The sequence below is a fragment of the Vicugna pacos genome, chromosome 24 (genome assembly GCF_048564905.1).
Source record: "Vicugna pacos chromosome 24, VicPac4, whole genome shotgun sequence".
NCBI classification, from domain to species: domain Eukaryota; kingdom Metazoa; phylum Chordata; class Mammalia; order Artiodactyla; family Camelidae; genus Vicugna; species Vicugna pacos.
In genome coordinates this window covers 10,790,997-10,804,204 of record NC_133010.1, presented here as the reverse complement: position 1 = coordinate 10,804,204, position 13,208 = coordinate 10,790,997, and the positions used below count along the sequence as shown (strand labels likewise).

At 44.1% G+C, this 13,208-nt stretch overlaps 1 protein-coding gene across 4 annotated transcripts in view; it reads left to right on the top strand.

Moving 5' to 3' along the window:
* FHOD3 (formin homology 2 domain containing 3) overlaps positions 1 to 13,208 on the top strand; it is a 402,137-nt gene that overhangs the window by 162,997 nt on the left and 225,932 nt on the right. For all 4 annotated transcript variants that reach the window (XM_072948976.1, XM_072948975.1, XM_072948981.1 and 1 more), the window contains exon 4: positions 7,304 to 7,371. In XM_072948976.1, coding sequence (XP_072805077.1) covers positions 7,304 to 7,371 — 68 coding nt within the window. The remainder of the gene's footprint in view (positions 1 to 7,303; positions 7,372 to 13,208) is intronic.

The following is a 13,208-nucleotide window of genomic DNA, read 5'->3' as shown; positions in this document are numbered from 1 at the left end:
CCTGTAGGAAGCTTCTGGGTGCTCATTTCCCCTGAAATTGTATTAACATTTTGTGTGTCTGAATGTCTCTTTATGACCTGTATCTGACTTTCAAAAGAGTCTATGATTCCAAAAAACTTAAAAGTCACCGGAAAAAAAAAAAGGTTTCCAAAATCTGACTCAGCAGTTTTTTCACTGAAGAACAAAGTTTCTACTCTGCCGCCTATTTTTAATTAAAAAAAATCAGCGTGTAATAATGAGTAATAGTTTCAGGTTGAAATGGGTTACACTTCCCCGTCATCAGTGTATCATGTGACCCAGTTGAATTCATGGGAACAATTTCCAGAGTAGATTTCTTTGGACTCAGTGCTGATGGTAACTTGGGCCTTGGGCTTCCTGACTGGGGAGAGAAGGCACCGACCGTCTCCAGGCTGTCTTTTGTCACATTTCACGGGGTTGTCCTTTGCCAGTTCTCACTGGGAGCCTGAAGGGCAGGTGTCCCAGCTACGTCTGGGCAAAGCGGGAGCTCTTTTCTCATTGCTGCGCCTGAAAAATCGTGCTGGTTGTGTTCTCTGTAGCTGGTGCGGACGGAGTTCTAAGTGTAGGCATGGCGTTCTGCCGATGAATAAATTTCCTCTCTACACGTGATGCCTTTCACAGCAGCCCAAGGGTAGGAAGAAGGTTATTGTCTCCTGTGCAGAGGAGGGACTCCGGGGTCTTGGTCCAGGTCCCCCCCCCCCACCCAGAGTGCTTGGTTACTGAGTTTGCCTCTTGGTGAGATAAGGCTGTGCTGTCATGATTAAACTCAGTGATTTTCTGGATGTATCTTTCCCTCTCCCGCTTTGCTAGACACACTCACATGCCTTTGTTTCCTCCCCTCCAAATTCTCTCACTGATGTAAGTTGGTTCTGTTTTTTCCCCTGGTCCCTTCTGATGCTCAGGTCTGTCTTTCCCCCCACACTGAAGCTTTTCTTTATTGTGCTCTTGGCTGAGCAGGAGGCATGGGACCTCTGTGGCTGTGCTTTTCAGCACTGAGATTTGTGAGCCATGCAGGTTTCCTCCCCAAAGACAGAGCAGGAATGGTTCCCAATGGCCTTTAATTAATTTGCCCTCTACTCCTTGTTATTATAAGTGAGTTGAGCTTGTAATACACTAATTGCATCTTTCATTTTAAACGGCACGAACCATGGAGAGAAAAGACGAGAGGGATTATGAAGACTTAAGAAGTGATGTTCTGATTACACTTCTGATCCCCACCGCGCTTGTAGGCTCCTAATTGCCCTTTCCTCAAAGGCTAACACCACACAAATGACTGCCCCCAGGCAGATTCAATGTGGAAGGGGTGGGGGAATAAATGGGCACTTTCATTTACTGGCCAAGCTTGGGCTGTGCTTGACCTGAGAATAATGAATGTATGATCGCCCCCACTCTCAGCGTCTCCCCAGCTGCTGGGGCCAGCACTGCCAATTCCATTCCATGGGACCTTCCGTAGCCTGAGCTGTCGTGAGCTCCCTGCCACCCGGGGGTGTGCTGGTGGGCGGGGGCGTCTCTGCACACTTGGGACGTGGCAGTCTCAAAGCTTCAGGAGAATGGCCAACCTTTCGGGCTCCAACCTGATCCCAGTCCTACATTTTACACACGAGGATTCCGCTTTGAGTTTTCCTGCTGTGCTCTTCTGATGTTTGCCGGGAGGGGTCCCACATCTCACTATTTAGTCCCCCAGGCACCCTTTTCCCTAATGCTGTGGCTTAGGACCCTGAAGCTGAGTCTTGGTGGCAGGAACCGTCTTTTTCCCTACATGGCCCCCTGGGAGGGCTGCACCATCCTCACTGGCATGTGTCCACAACTGAGGTGGACAAGGAGTAGAAAGGAGCTACGTCTGAGTTCCTGGGAGAAGTGTGAAGTTCACAGACAGGTGAAGCCTCAGGAGCTGCCCTCTTGCTGGCTTAGGGTGGGCTCCAGTTCCCTCCTCCCCGTTCAGCAAGCATTTGGGGTCTTTTTTTCTTTTGCATTGCCTGATTTTCAGGCAATGTGCATGCATAAATTCCCTCCCTTGGGACTTGAGGCCCATTGGGGCAGTCTACACAGTTTATTGGGTGTAGGTGGAGGGTCAGAGGGCCTCCCCGCTCTGCCCCACCATCCATGGGCTTAAGCCAAGGGAGCAGTGACACCCACACGTACAGACCCACAGACACACCTGCAAGATCCACACAGAGCAGTTGCAGACGCTCAAGGCAGAACAAGGGCGCCCCGAGGCTATCAGTCACCCTGCATTGAGGAAGCCTCAGATTCCCCATGTCACTCAGGACTGGGACTCACTCCTGAATTTTGCATACACAGCCTGCTTCTAAAGGAGTGATTGATGTTCAGTAGGGCAGGCACTCATGAAGCATACCCTTGGGAAGCCGGTAGGCTACCCTCTGTTGCTAGGTGGGCCCTTCACACTCATTTAAGCTAAAGGGGAGGCCAGCACAGCCCTGGTGAACCTGACTTTTTGTTTGATGAGGCCTGGATGTGACATAAATGGAACACTCAGTTGCTTGAACTCAGAGTGTCCCCCAGCAGTTAAAGCTCCAGACCACACCGCCCGTGGCACGCTAGCCCAGCAGCAGGGAAGCCAGGACTTGGGCTGTGGGAAGGAGTACCTCTCTTACGGCCCATCAAAGGGCCAGTAGCAGTCTTTGGTTTGGGTATGATACTGGATGTGGTAAAAAACACCTGCTGGCTCCTCTTCTACCAGCAAGAATTGTACCTCTCATAAAATAACAAATCATATGTCATTTACAGACATCTTTCATCCCTAATCCTTTCTAACCTCTTGGTAAACAGTGGTGTCTCTTAAAATGTATGTTTAAAATCAGGAGAACAAGTCAAGTAGTGCATAGAGACTTTTTGGTACCGCTATGTTTTTAAAATAGATGGCAATTTTGAGTTTTAATTCACTGTGATTACATTTTACATCACGATATTGGTTCTTTTTAGAGAGGTAATATCAATTGCCTATTCCAAAAAGTCAGTATTCTAGAGTATTTCTTTGGATGAATATTTGATCATTTTAATTTTGATTCCAGTATTATTCTCATGAGATATGGGGACAGAGTCATAACATTTATTAAAATGTTTATTGCAGAGAAAAAGGGAAGGTTTGCAGTATGTTGGGAGAGGGTATCTTTGACCATAAAAATGAAATTTCACTGCCAATCACTTTTATGAAAGATTGAAAAAAAAAAAGCTAGAATTTAACAGATGCCAGATGGAAGGATTTATGATCTAGACCTCACCTCGTGCTTTATGGCTTATGGAATTAAAAAGCAAAATATTTTAAAGGACATTTCAGCTGAAATAGATAATATTCTTATAATAATTTCCTCATATTAAGGAAAGAATTATTATTTGGAAATCATACCACTTTATTATTCAGCTTTGTTTGGAATAGACAATTATTTAAATAAAACATAACTAAGTTTTTAAAAAATTAAAGACAATTGGAATGAACAGTACTTATTCCTCCAATAGAAATTGTTGTTTGTTTTAATTAAGACACTTGGCAAAAAAGGGAGGGGGAGAGATTTTTGGCACCACTCCGAGATATCTTTGGCATTCGTACAAGGATGTTTCTCATCAAAGGGTGAGGCTTCCCTGAAGTCTTCTGTTCTAGTGCCACAGAGGAGTCTTTTGTGATGTCCTAGAGGTTAAAAATACAGAGAACGCATTCCAATTAAAAGATAGTCAGATTAAACAAAAACAAGTTGCAACTGTATCTACAAGAAACTTTACATAGACAGGTTAGAAATAAAAGGATGGAAAAAAAGATACATCATGCTAACACTAACCAAGCACTGACTAACCATATTAGTATTAGAGAAGTAGACTTTAAAACAAGGAATATTGCCAGGGATGAAGAGAGACATTACATAATGATAAAAGGTCAATTAACCTAAAAGCTGCAACCATCCTACTTATGAGTGTACTTAACAACAGGACTTCAAAGGACCTAGAGCAAAACCTCATAAAGTTAAGAAGAGAAATAGACAAACCCAGTATAACAGAGAGTTCAGTAGTCCTGTCACAGAAAAATGCTGAACAGACCAATGGAAGCTTGGTAAGAATAGAAGACCTGAACAGCACCGCCATTTACCTGGTAAGTATTTATGGAACAGTTCCCCTCAATAATGGCAGAATACACATTCTTCTCATGTGTTCGTGAGACTGTCATCAAGAAAAAACCGTATTCTGGGCCATGAATTAAACCTTAATAAACTTAATATAATTGATATCATACAAAGTATATGTTCTAACCATAAAGAAATTAAACTAGTAATCAGTAATGGAAAGATGCCTGGAAAACCCCTAGTATTCGGAAGCTAAGCGGATACTTCTAAAGAAACCAGAGGTTAGCAACGACAACAAAAAACCCCACAGAATTGAGTTATTCCCTTTTGAAATGAATGAAATGTTCAACTCTTATTCAATTTTGAACTGAATGAAAATAAAAACACAATATGTCTTAAGTTTGCAGAATGCAGCCAAAGTAGTGCTTAGAGAGAAATGTGTAGCATCAAATACTTACATTCCACAAGAAGAACGGTCTTCTCAAATCGATTAAGTTTCCACCATAAGAAACTGGAAAAAAAAAAACAGCAAATTAAGCCAAAAGCAAGCAGAAGGGAGAAAATAATGAAATAGAAATCATAAAAGCAATGAAAAAAGGAATGTGCTGAAAAGCTGATTCATTGAAAGGACTGATAAAATTGATACATCTCTAGCCTGACTGACCAAGCAAAAAGGAAAAAAGACAGATTACTAGTATCAGGGGTAAAAGAGAGGAGATTGCTGTAGGCAATAAAAGGATGATATGGGAGTATTATGGACAACCTTATATCCATACATTTTTTTTTTACAACTTAAAGGAGATGGAGAAATACCTCGAAAGACATAAATTACCGAAGCTCCTTCAAGAAATGGGTAATCAGAATAGCCCTATGTTAACTGAAGAAATTGAATCCAGAGTTAAAAACCTTTTTTACTAAAGAAAACTCTGGGCACAGGCAGTTTCACTGGAGAACTCTGCCAAACATTTAAGGAATAAAAAATTGCCAGTCTGCACAAGCTTGTTCTGAAAGTAGAAGAGGCGGGAACACTCCCAGCTCGTGAGGCGCCTCAGTGTCCACATTACAAGAAACGAAAACTGTAGGTGAATGTTCCTCAAGAACAGACATTAAAAATCCTCGACAAAAGGTCATTCTCATCTGAATTTTTTTCTACTAATACTTAATCCTAATTAAAAAAAAAACCAGTATTTTGACTATAGCACCAAATACTAGAATCTTAACAGTCAGAATACGACAAATCATAATCCTTATTCAGATGAATTTCAATCCGTGACAAATCACTAGTAACTACAGGAGACTCTAACTAGGAAATTGTGAACCTATTTAAGACGTATTTCTGCCTGTCACCTGGTGGTATATAAGCCGGAAGGTCCAACACAAGCCTTGTTAGCTTATAAGGAGGTGGTGGAATTGGCTCTCTTCTGCTGATCCTCTTGCTGGATACGCTAAATCTGGCCCTGTTCTTCAGGGTGTTTGTAGCCCTCGGCTTGCATCTGAGAGCTTTATTCTTACTTATTAGAAATGGTACTGGCAAAAGACAAAGTCCGTTCCTCCGAAATTTGAACATTCCAAGATGTGAGCTGTAGAAACTGGAGGAAGAAATGATCGCCCAGGGACTCAGGTACTACAGGGGTGACTCAGCTCAGTCTGTTTATTTATTACTTATGTCTTTTGAGGCCATGCAGACACTTTAGAGGTCCCTTGCAAGTCATCAGGCCTCATTTCTTAGAGTCTGTGATGAATTAGATGTTTAGTTCGGGGATGGTTGGTTCTTTTGGAGTCTTCCTGGCTCCTTATGTTCAGGAAGGTGAAGGGTTCTCTCTTAATTGAAACATCATAATTAACAAGCGACTGTGGACCGTATATTGTATTTACAGGTGGTGCATTCCGTGGTGGGCAGACAACTGGGAGGCCCTGGGGTCAGATACCGCCCCCCAGGCCCCGTCCTCACAGAATCCCACTTCTGCCCCTTAAGCTGTGTGTGTAGGTTGTGAGTCTGGAGGAGCCTGGCCTCCTAAGGAGCCAAGAGACCAGGGTGTCTGCAGCACAGCAAGGGAGGGGGGCCAGGGCTGTGTGACTGAGGGTTTGACGGACCACATGAAGGATTTTGGATTTCATGCTCAGGGCAGCCACTGAAGGGTTTAAATGGGCGCAATGATGTCACTGGTGGGTCGTTTTCGCCCAGTGCTTCTGGCCTTGGTCAGGAGAGTGAATGAGAAGAAGGGGAGAGGGCAAGATGTCCATAGGGAGGCCTCTGAGGAGGCTACTGCTGTTCAAATACTGAGCCTCACCCCCCTCCATCATTTTAAGTCATTCTCAGATGGGGGCCTGTTTACCTCCAGGGTGCAAAGTGGGCCTCTCCTCATAACTAGACTTATGCTAAGTCTCTTAGAGCTGTATGTTCCAGACCCTTCCACTCAGGTCCATGCCGCTCACACAAGGGGAGAATGTGGCTCTGCCATTACCACCCCCTTCCACTGGGGGTGGCATTGAAGCTCAGGGTTGCTGGCCATGAACGTGGTATGGCTTTGAACTCTAGTGTTCTAAGTATTTTAAATAATTTTGCATTCCACTTCATCATATCAGAGCGGGGCTCTGCCATCTTCCTTGCTCCTGGCCAGGACCCCTCCTTGAACCCATCTCACATGAGTGAGAACCCAGGTGCAGGCAGAGCTAAGGTGGGGCTCCTGCTGAAAGGGCCGTCACCACGGGAGCCAGTCAGCCCTTAGAGCCACGGTGCTGCTCCTGGGTCTGTCGAGGTGAGCCTCAGATCCCAGGGAAAGGAGGCAACTCAAGATGTCTGAGCCCAACTGCAGAAAGCATGGTGGTGCCGGGGCTGGGAGCAGGGAAGGAGAGAGGCAGAAGGACCACTTCCGTCTTGGCTGCATTAATTTTCTGGATATAATTGGCGATTGAGTACAGTAGTCTAGGAACAGCTGGACTGGAGAGAGGGAGGGCGAGGGCTAAGGGTTCAGACCTGGGCACCTTTCCCACGACTCACACCTCCCCTCCACCCGCCTCCTGTAACAGCCCAGACAATTCTTTACCGTGTTGGGGGTGAGGTCTGTATCCTAAATGAATTTCTTTTGCATACTTTTCCAGTGGAAATTCTAGCATTGTTGTGGAACTCTAGAATAAAAGCATCCTCTCTGTGTTTTTACCATCTGTTGCGTCAGTTTGATTAATTTTCTATGTTGTATTCTTTCTTTCAGAAAAACTGTACAACTCCAGTGGACGAGATTTAAGAAGGGCCCTTTTCTCCCTGAAGCAGATATTTCAGGTAAAAAAGAAAAAAGTTCTCTCAGGTCTTGTTTTTGTATGGCTTGTGGGATTAGATGCAGACAAGGTTCTACCTTTTACTGATTACAAAAATGAAAAGTCTCTTCAGGGTACAATGTAAATTTGGCCAAAATATCAGTTATGTATTTTTACCATATGGAATATTTCAAGCAAAATGAGAAGTAAAGGAAACTATCAAATCACAGTATTTTCCCATATTGACTAAAGATTTAAAAAATACCTGCTATAGATACAATTGAAGTCTTGTGTTCGCCTCTTCAATACTAAACGCCCTCTTCCCACCCCACCCTGGGCCCCCTCAGTGTCCTGTGTCGTGTTTATCATGCAAATGCCCGTTTCCATACTCGTGGTGAATATTCACCAACCACATGCGATGTTCCTCTCTGTTAACTTTGCATGCATGTTATCATGCTGTGTGTATCCTGTTTCAGCTTCCTTAGTGAGAGCAGAATAGGTGTGGACGCTACCCAGGTAGCTCTGAGTGAAGATCCCATTGTATGAAGAAACCACAAGTTGCCTTGTTCATTCTTCTGTTGGCGGACAGCTGGGTTCATTTCCAGGGTTCTGCTGCCATGGACCGCGCCGCAGGGACGCGCCCCCGTGTGCCCGTGTGCGCGCATCCCTGTCGGGTTCTACCTTCTCCTCCTCTCCTAAGCCTTCCCTCTGCTTCTCCCCTGGGAGAGTCACAAGCTTAGTGCAGAGGATGAGGACAGGTGTGCAGGCAGATTCCATGACTGTTACCCACAAGAGACTGCAAAAGAACGAGCTGGGGGTGGAGGGTGAGCTCGTCTTGCCTGGGCAGGGTCAGGAGAGGCGGGACGCGACTCCATGGAGAAGATGGATTTGCATTGAGCTCGCGTCTAGTGGATAGATGCATCATTCTTCTATTATGATTTTAGACTCTAGCGTGTATACCGTTTCTCTTCAGTTCCCATCTCCTTCTCATTCTTAAGACTTTCCTTGTCGGTGATAGTTGTAGCCAGTGGCAATTCCTTTCCTGGGTGTTTTCCTGTCTGAAGGGGTTGGCAGAAAGTCAGGCCAACAATCCATCCCACCTGCACGTTCTTGTCCCATTTTTAAACATGTTCACCCATGCCCTCATCCTTTTCCCAGGGCAGAGCCCTTCTCTTTGACATTTCTAGAGATGAGTCCTTCTTTCTCATCTTCTGACAGCTACAGGTGTGAACCTGAGTCACCACTGCACCCTCATGTTGCACGTCTCAGAAGTGCCTTGGGGTCTGGGGTCTGCCTTGGTTTGTGCCATTTCTTCTGGAAAAATTGTAACTGCCATCATGGGCAACACCTGCTTTTGGTCCCCCCCAACTCAATCCCTGCATTAGCTTCTTGGGGTTGATGAGGTCCTTCTTTTGCTGGTTCCGCATCGCCTTCTGGGTTACATCTGAATCTCTCAGTGTAATGCTGAGGTCCTTCTGGATCTGGCCTCTGCTGCCCACCTCTCCATCCTTGGCTGCACCAAAGTCTCACCTGTGATTAAGTTCTGGGGCCAAGCTGTGCCCTTTCTCTTCTGCATCTTTGCCCCTGGACCTATTGCTTCTTTGCCAGGATACGTTGCCACCCCCGATCCACTCTCCATGTCTCTTAGTTGCCCACCTGGGATCTTTTCCTGCCAGGGATGCTCTCCCTAAATGAGCCCTCACTGCAGTCAGGAGATCTCCAGATGCCTCTAAAGCTCTCTGTGCTCATCTCTGGGATAGAACTTAGGACACTACAGGGTACTTGTCTGAGTCCGGACACCTGTGAGCTCCCTAGGTTTCATCACTGAGTCTTTGGGGCCTCAGACAGTGTCTGCGTAAGCAGTAGATGAACAGGCTGGGTGAACTGCATACTCCTGTAGCAAATGTCGGTCTTCAATCTTTCCTGTCTCTAATTTAGTAAATACTTCACTAGCTACTTGTCCCAGAGTTTCACTTCCCATGTATCGCTCTGTGTCTCCCTGCTTTTAGCTGAGCCAAACTTCTTCACCCTCCACGATGTCCTCCTCTCGAACTCAGATCCCTGATGGCAGTAGGGCTGGACCCTTACTCCACCGCTCCTCACCCTAACTCATTTGTGTAGTCCCTCAGCCCACCTGCTGTTCCTGTTGTTCAGCTTCGGCTTCTTTCAAAACCTGTGTTCACCTCATTGAGTAGCCAGTTGAACCACACAGAGAAGAGAGATTCCAAGTGACTTTAAAACACTGCGATTGGTGTGCCCTGGGGAGGATATACTCTGAGAACAAAAAGAACCACACACACACGAAGATCCACTGTTTTAAAACAATCCTATTGCTGGTGGTGGTGTTGATATTGCTATTCTGATACTGTTGTGTGTGTGTGTGTTCTTATTTTGTCATTCTGAGAGTTCTTAAGGGTTAGGATTCTTGGTGTATGGAAGGAAGCTGATGAAAGGTAGAACAATTGAGTCAAAAACTCTGGGTTCTTGAATTTAATCAGAAGTATCAGAATGAACCCATGGTGTTTATTATCTTAACAAACTTGCAAAAAAAAAAAGCGTATTTCTAGCTCTAAGTTTATTGAACGGGACTAGCAGCAATGATCAAGCCACGAGCAAAAGGCACCACTAGCACTGAGATTGTGGTCTTAAAGTACAGAAAGGAACCAGCGCTCCTTGGAGAAATAGCTGATTCCAAGTCTGGCATGGGAGACGGGTAAAATAAACTTGGAACATCTTATCCTATCGATAGCAAGGAAGCTATCAAATACTACTAGGATTCTTGCCAAAGGAAGTCAGGAGCACGTTGAAGGGTCTCCCACTGGCTGGCTAAAGATGGACAATGTGAGCACCAACAAGGGTGTTAGTTACGATGGATCTGCATTGATGAGTTCATCATGACGCTAAAGAGTAACAATGATTGGTCGCCCTTGGAAGGAGATGCTGGTGAACCAGCTCTTTATTTTGAAACATAGATGAAGTTTTAGAATCATTAACTTATCTGACCTTTTCCTGTTTGGACTTTAGGATAATCAAGCCATTGTGGAGGGGAAGTTTTGCTTATAAAAATATTCTAGCTAAGAAGTAAGAAGGAATGATAGAGTTAGAATATCCATTAGAATGTTAGAATTTTGCAACCCTGAATAAGTTAAGCAATCTAGGTATTAAGCATCAAGACCTGCTGACGTGATGGAAATAAAATATAACCAAATATTACATTGCTTCCTCATGGAAACTCACACTGCCGTGGAGGACGTGATCAAGCCAACAAAATCAGCCCTGGATCTGATCATGCCTCTTACATGCAGTAACCAATTTATAAATGATCTAGGACCAAGGCACATGTTGAACTACACCACAGGCATGTAATCAACAAAATCCAGAATATAGGCCACCCTGTAAGACAAATGATCTCGTTTCTTCGCACAAATTTCAAGGAAAAAAATAAAGAGATGAATTAAAAGACAATTAAAAGTTCTATCAGCTAATTGCCATATGTGGATCTTACTTATATCCTAATTCAAAATGTGAAAGAAAAATCTATTTTTGAGACAGTTGGAATTTTGATCAAAGACTAGACATTTGATAATATTGAGGAAGTATTAATTTTTCATTGTGAGCACATAATTTTAAAAAGAGTTCCTATACTTTGAAGGTACATATTGGAATATTTATGGATTAAATGATGTGGTGTTTGAGACGTGCTTCAAATTAATACGGCAGCAGAGAAGACTGGGATGATAGAGGAGACAGGGTTGATGTGAGATGATTGGTACCTAGGGTTCATGAAATTATTCTGTCTTCTTTTGTATAGGTTTAAAGTTTTCCATGGTGAAAAAGTTAAATACGTGTCAGGTCTCATTTTCATCCCCTCACCACGCTTGTTCTGTAGTGTTTTCTCTCTGAATTCTCAAGGATGCGGTTTCCAGCACTTACTCACCAAACAGATATTTTAGAGCAGCCTTTGTTGGCATTATGTAGGCAGGGAAGAAGGTGTTTGCTACCAGAAGTTTCATCTCTTTGGAAGACCACAGACCCGTGCACAGAACAGCTCTAAACCACAGGGCAGGGATGCTTTGGGTGGACTCCACAGGCTACAAGCGGTCTGGGGCTTAGATCACCTTCTCCACAGCCCCGGGTCTGTATCTCCATCATCTCTTACATTTTCTAGACGTGGAGGTTCTTTTCGGAACTAGAGGATAAGGGTGTAAAGAAAGAGCCCTTGGTTATTTGGATTGAGATGAATATTCATTGACCAGTAGGCATTTAAAAAAAAAATGACCACAGGTTAAATTGTGGCTTTTATGGAGAATTCTGAAAGTCGAGGATAATCTCTTATCAGTTAATGTTAAAATTTTGATTTCATTCTAGTCAGAAACCAGTGTTTTAAAAATCATGTATTAATGCCCATATATTTTAGGATATGTGTTCAAAATCTTGTATGTTGCCAATTCGGAAGACATTCTCCACATTTTTTATCCGTATGTTTTTATTTCCTAAGCACCTTATCTATATATGTGCATACATTTTAGTTAGGGCACTGAATTATTTTTGTAAACACCGTCTCCCCTGTCCAGTGTTTTTTCCGAGGACCTTGGCCAGGCAGTCAACTCTCTGCTATATTAATATTAGCGATTAGCTTGAGTGGTTTCTTGAGAGCTTGTTCGTACTTTTTCACCATGAAGTCATGTGTGAATCTAGCTTTAGTTAAAGTAATAAACATTTGTTACATGCTTGGAAAACCTTTCTGACTAGACATGAGCTCATCTAAATGTTCACTTTTCACATATGCTGGTGGAAAAGAACATGGATGGAGGGAGAATTATTTTTATTTCCTTTATACATATGAGTGTAAAGTAATTTTCCAAAAGCTCATGATATTGTCCCGTTTTCTCTTGCTTCCTAAGCCATGATTATCTTGAAGTCTGACTTAGCACAGCTGTCTCTCATTACCTTCGGGGCACAAGCATTGCTCCCCCCACCCTGCGCCTCACTCCCCACCAACCCCCGTGCCCTCTGGACCGCAAGAGTGTGTTCTTGATTCAAAGGGAGCTTTTGCCTGGCTGCCCCCACTGAACTCAAGTCCTCCATCCATATAATTGGAAAATGCCATAAAATCAAAACGAGGAGCTAATTTCAACATAGAGACAAGAGAATTGTGCCAGTGCGTGTAAATTATGTTTTTCTTTTTGGAGAGAAATCATGGTTTGCTGACCATTCCTAGAATAATAACCTTTCATTATTCCATTAAGCTTTCTGCTATTTACATCACTGAGGTTTTTTTATTTTTGCTCTGTTGTTATAATTGGAGATGAATGTGTCCTAGCTGCATTTGAGACAAGGCACAATCCAATGAGGCAGGCTCCTGAAACAGGAGTGGAAATATCCCTCCCAGAGAGCTCCATCGAACTTGGTACCGCCGGAAAGTGACTGGAGCTGGGGGCTGGCTGGACCTAGTTGGGTCATCTTGGCCAAAGGTTTGCCACTCTGGAATCTTTATCTGCAAAGAGAAGGTCGGATTAGATCAGTGGTTCGTGAGCTGGTTGCCCTTTAGGATTTCCTGGGGGAGTTTAATAGCAGAGCCTGGGCCCCACCCCACAAATTGATGAAATCCATCTGGGTAGGGACCTGCTTCCTGTTCCTTTTCAAAGCTCCGCAGATGATCCTGCTGTGAGGGAGGCAGGGGTGAGAAGACTGAGCATCGCTGAATCCCCCGCAGGGCTTGCTAAGCACTGATTGCTGGGCTTCACAGTGGAGTTTCCTGTCTAGTAAGTCAGGATGGGGCCGGGTATTTTGCATTTTTTAACAAGTTTCCAGGTGATGCTCATGTGCCTTGTGGGTCTGGAGACCTCTCTTTGAGAGCCA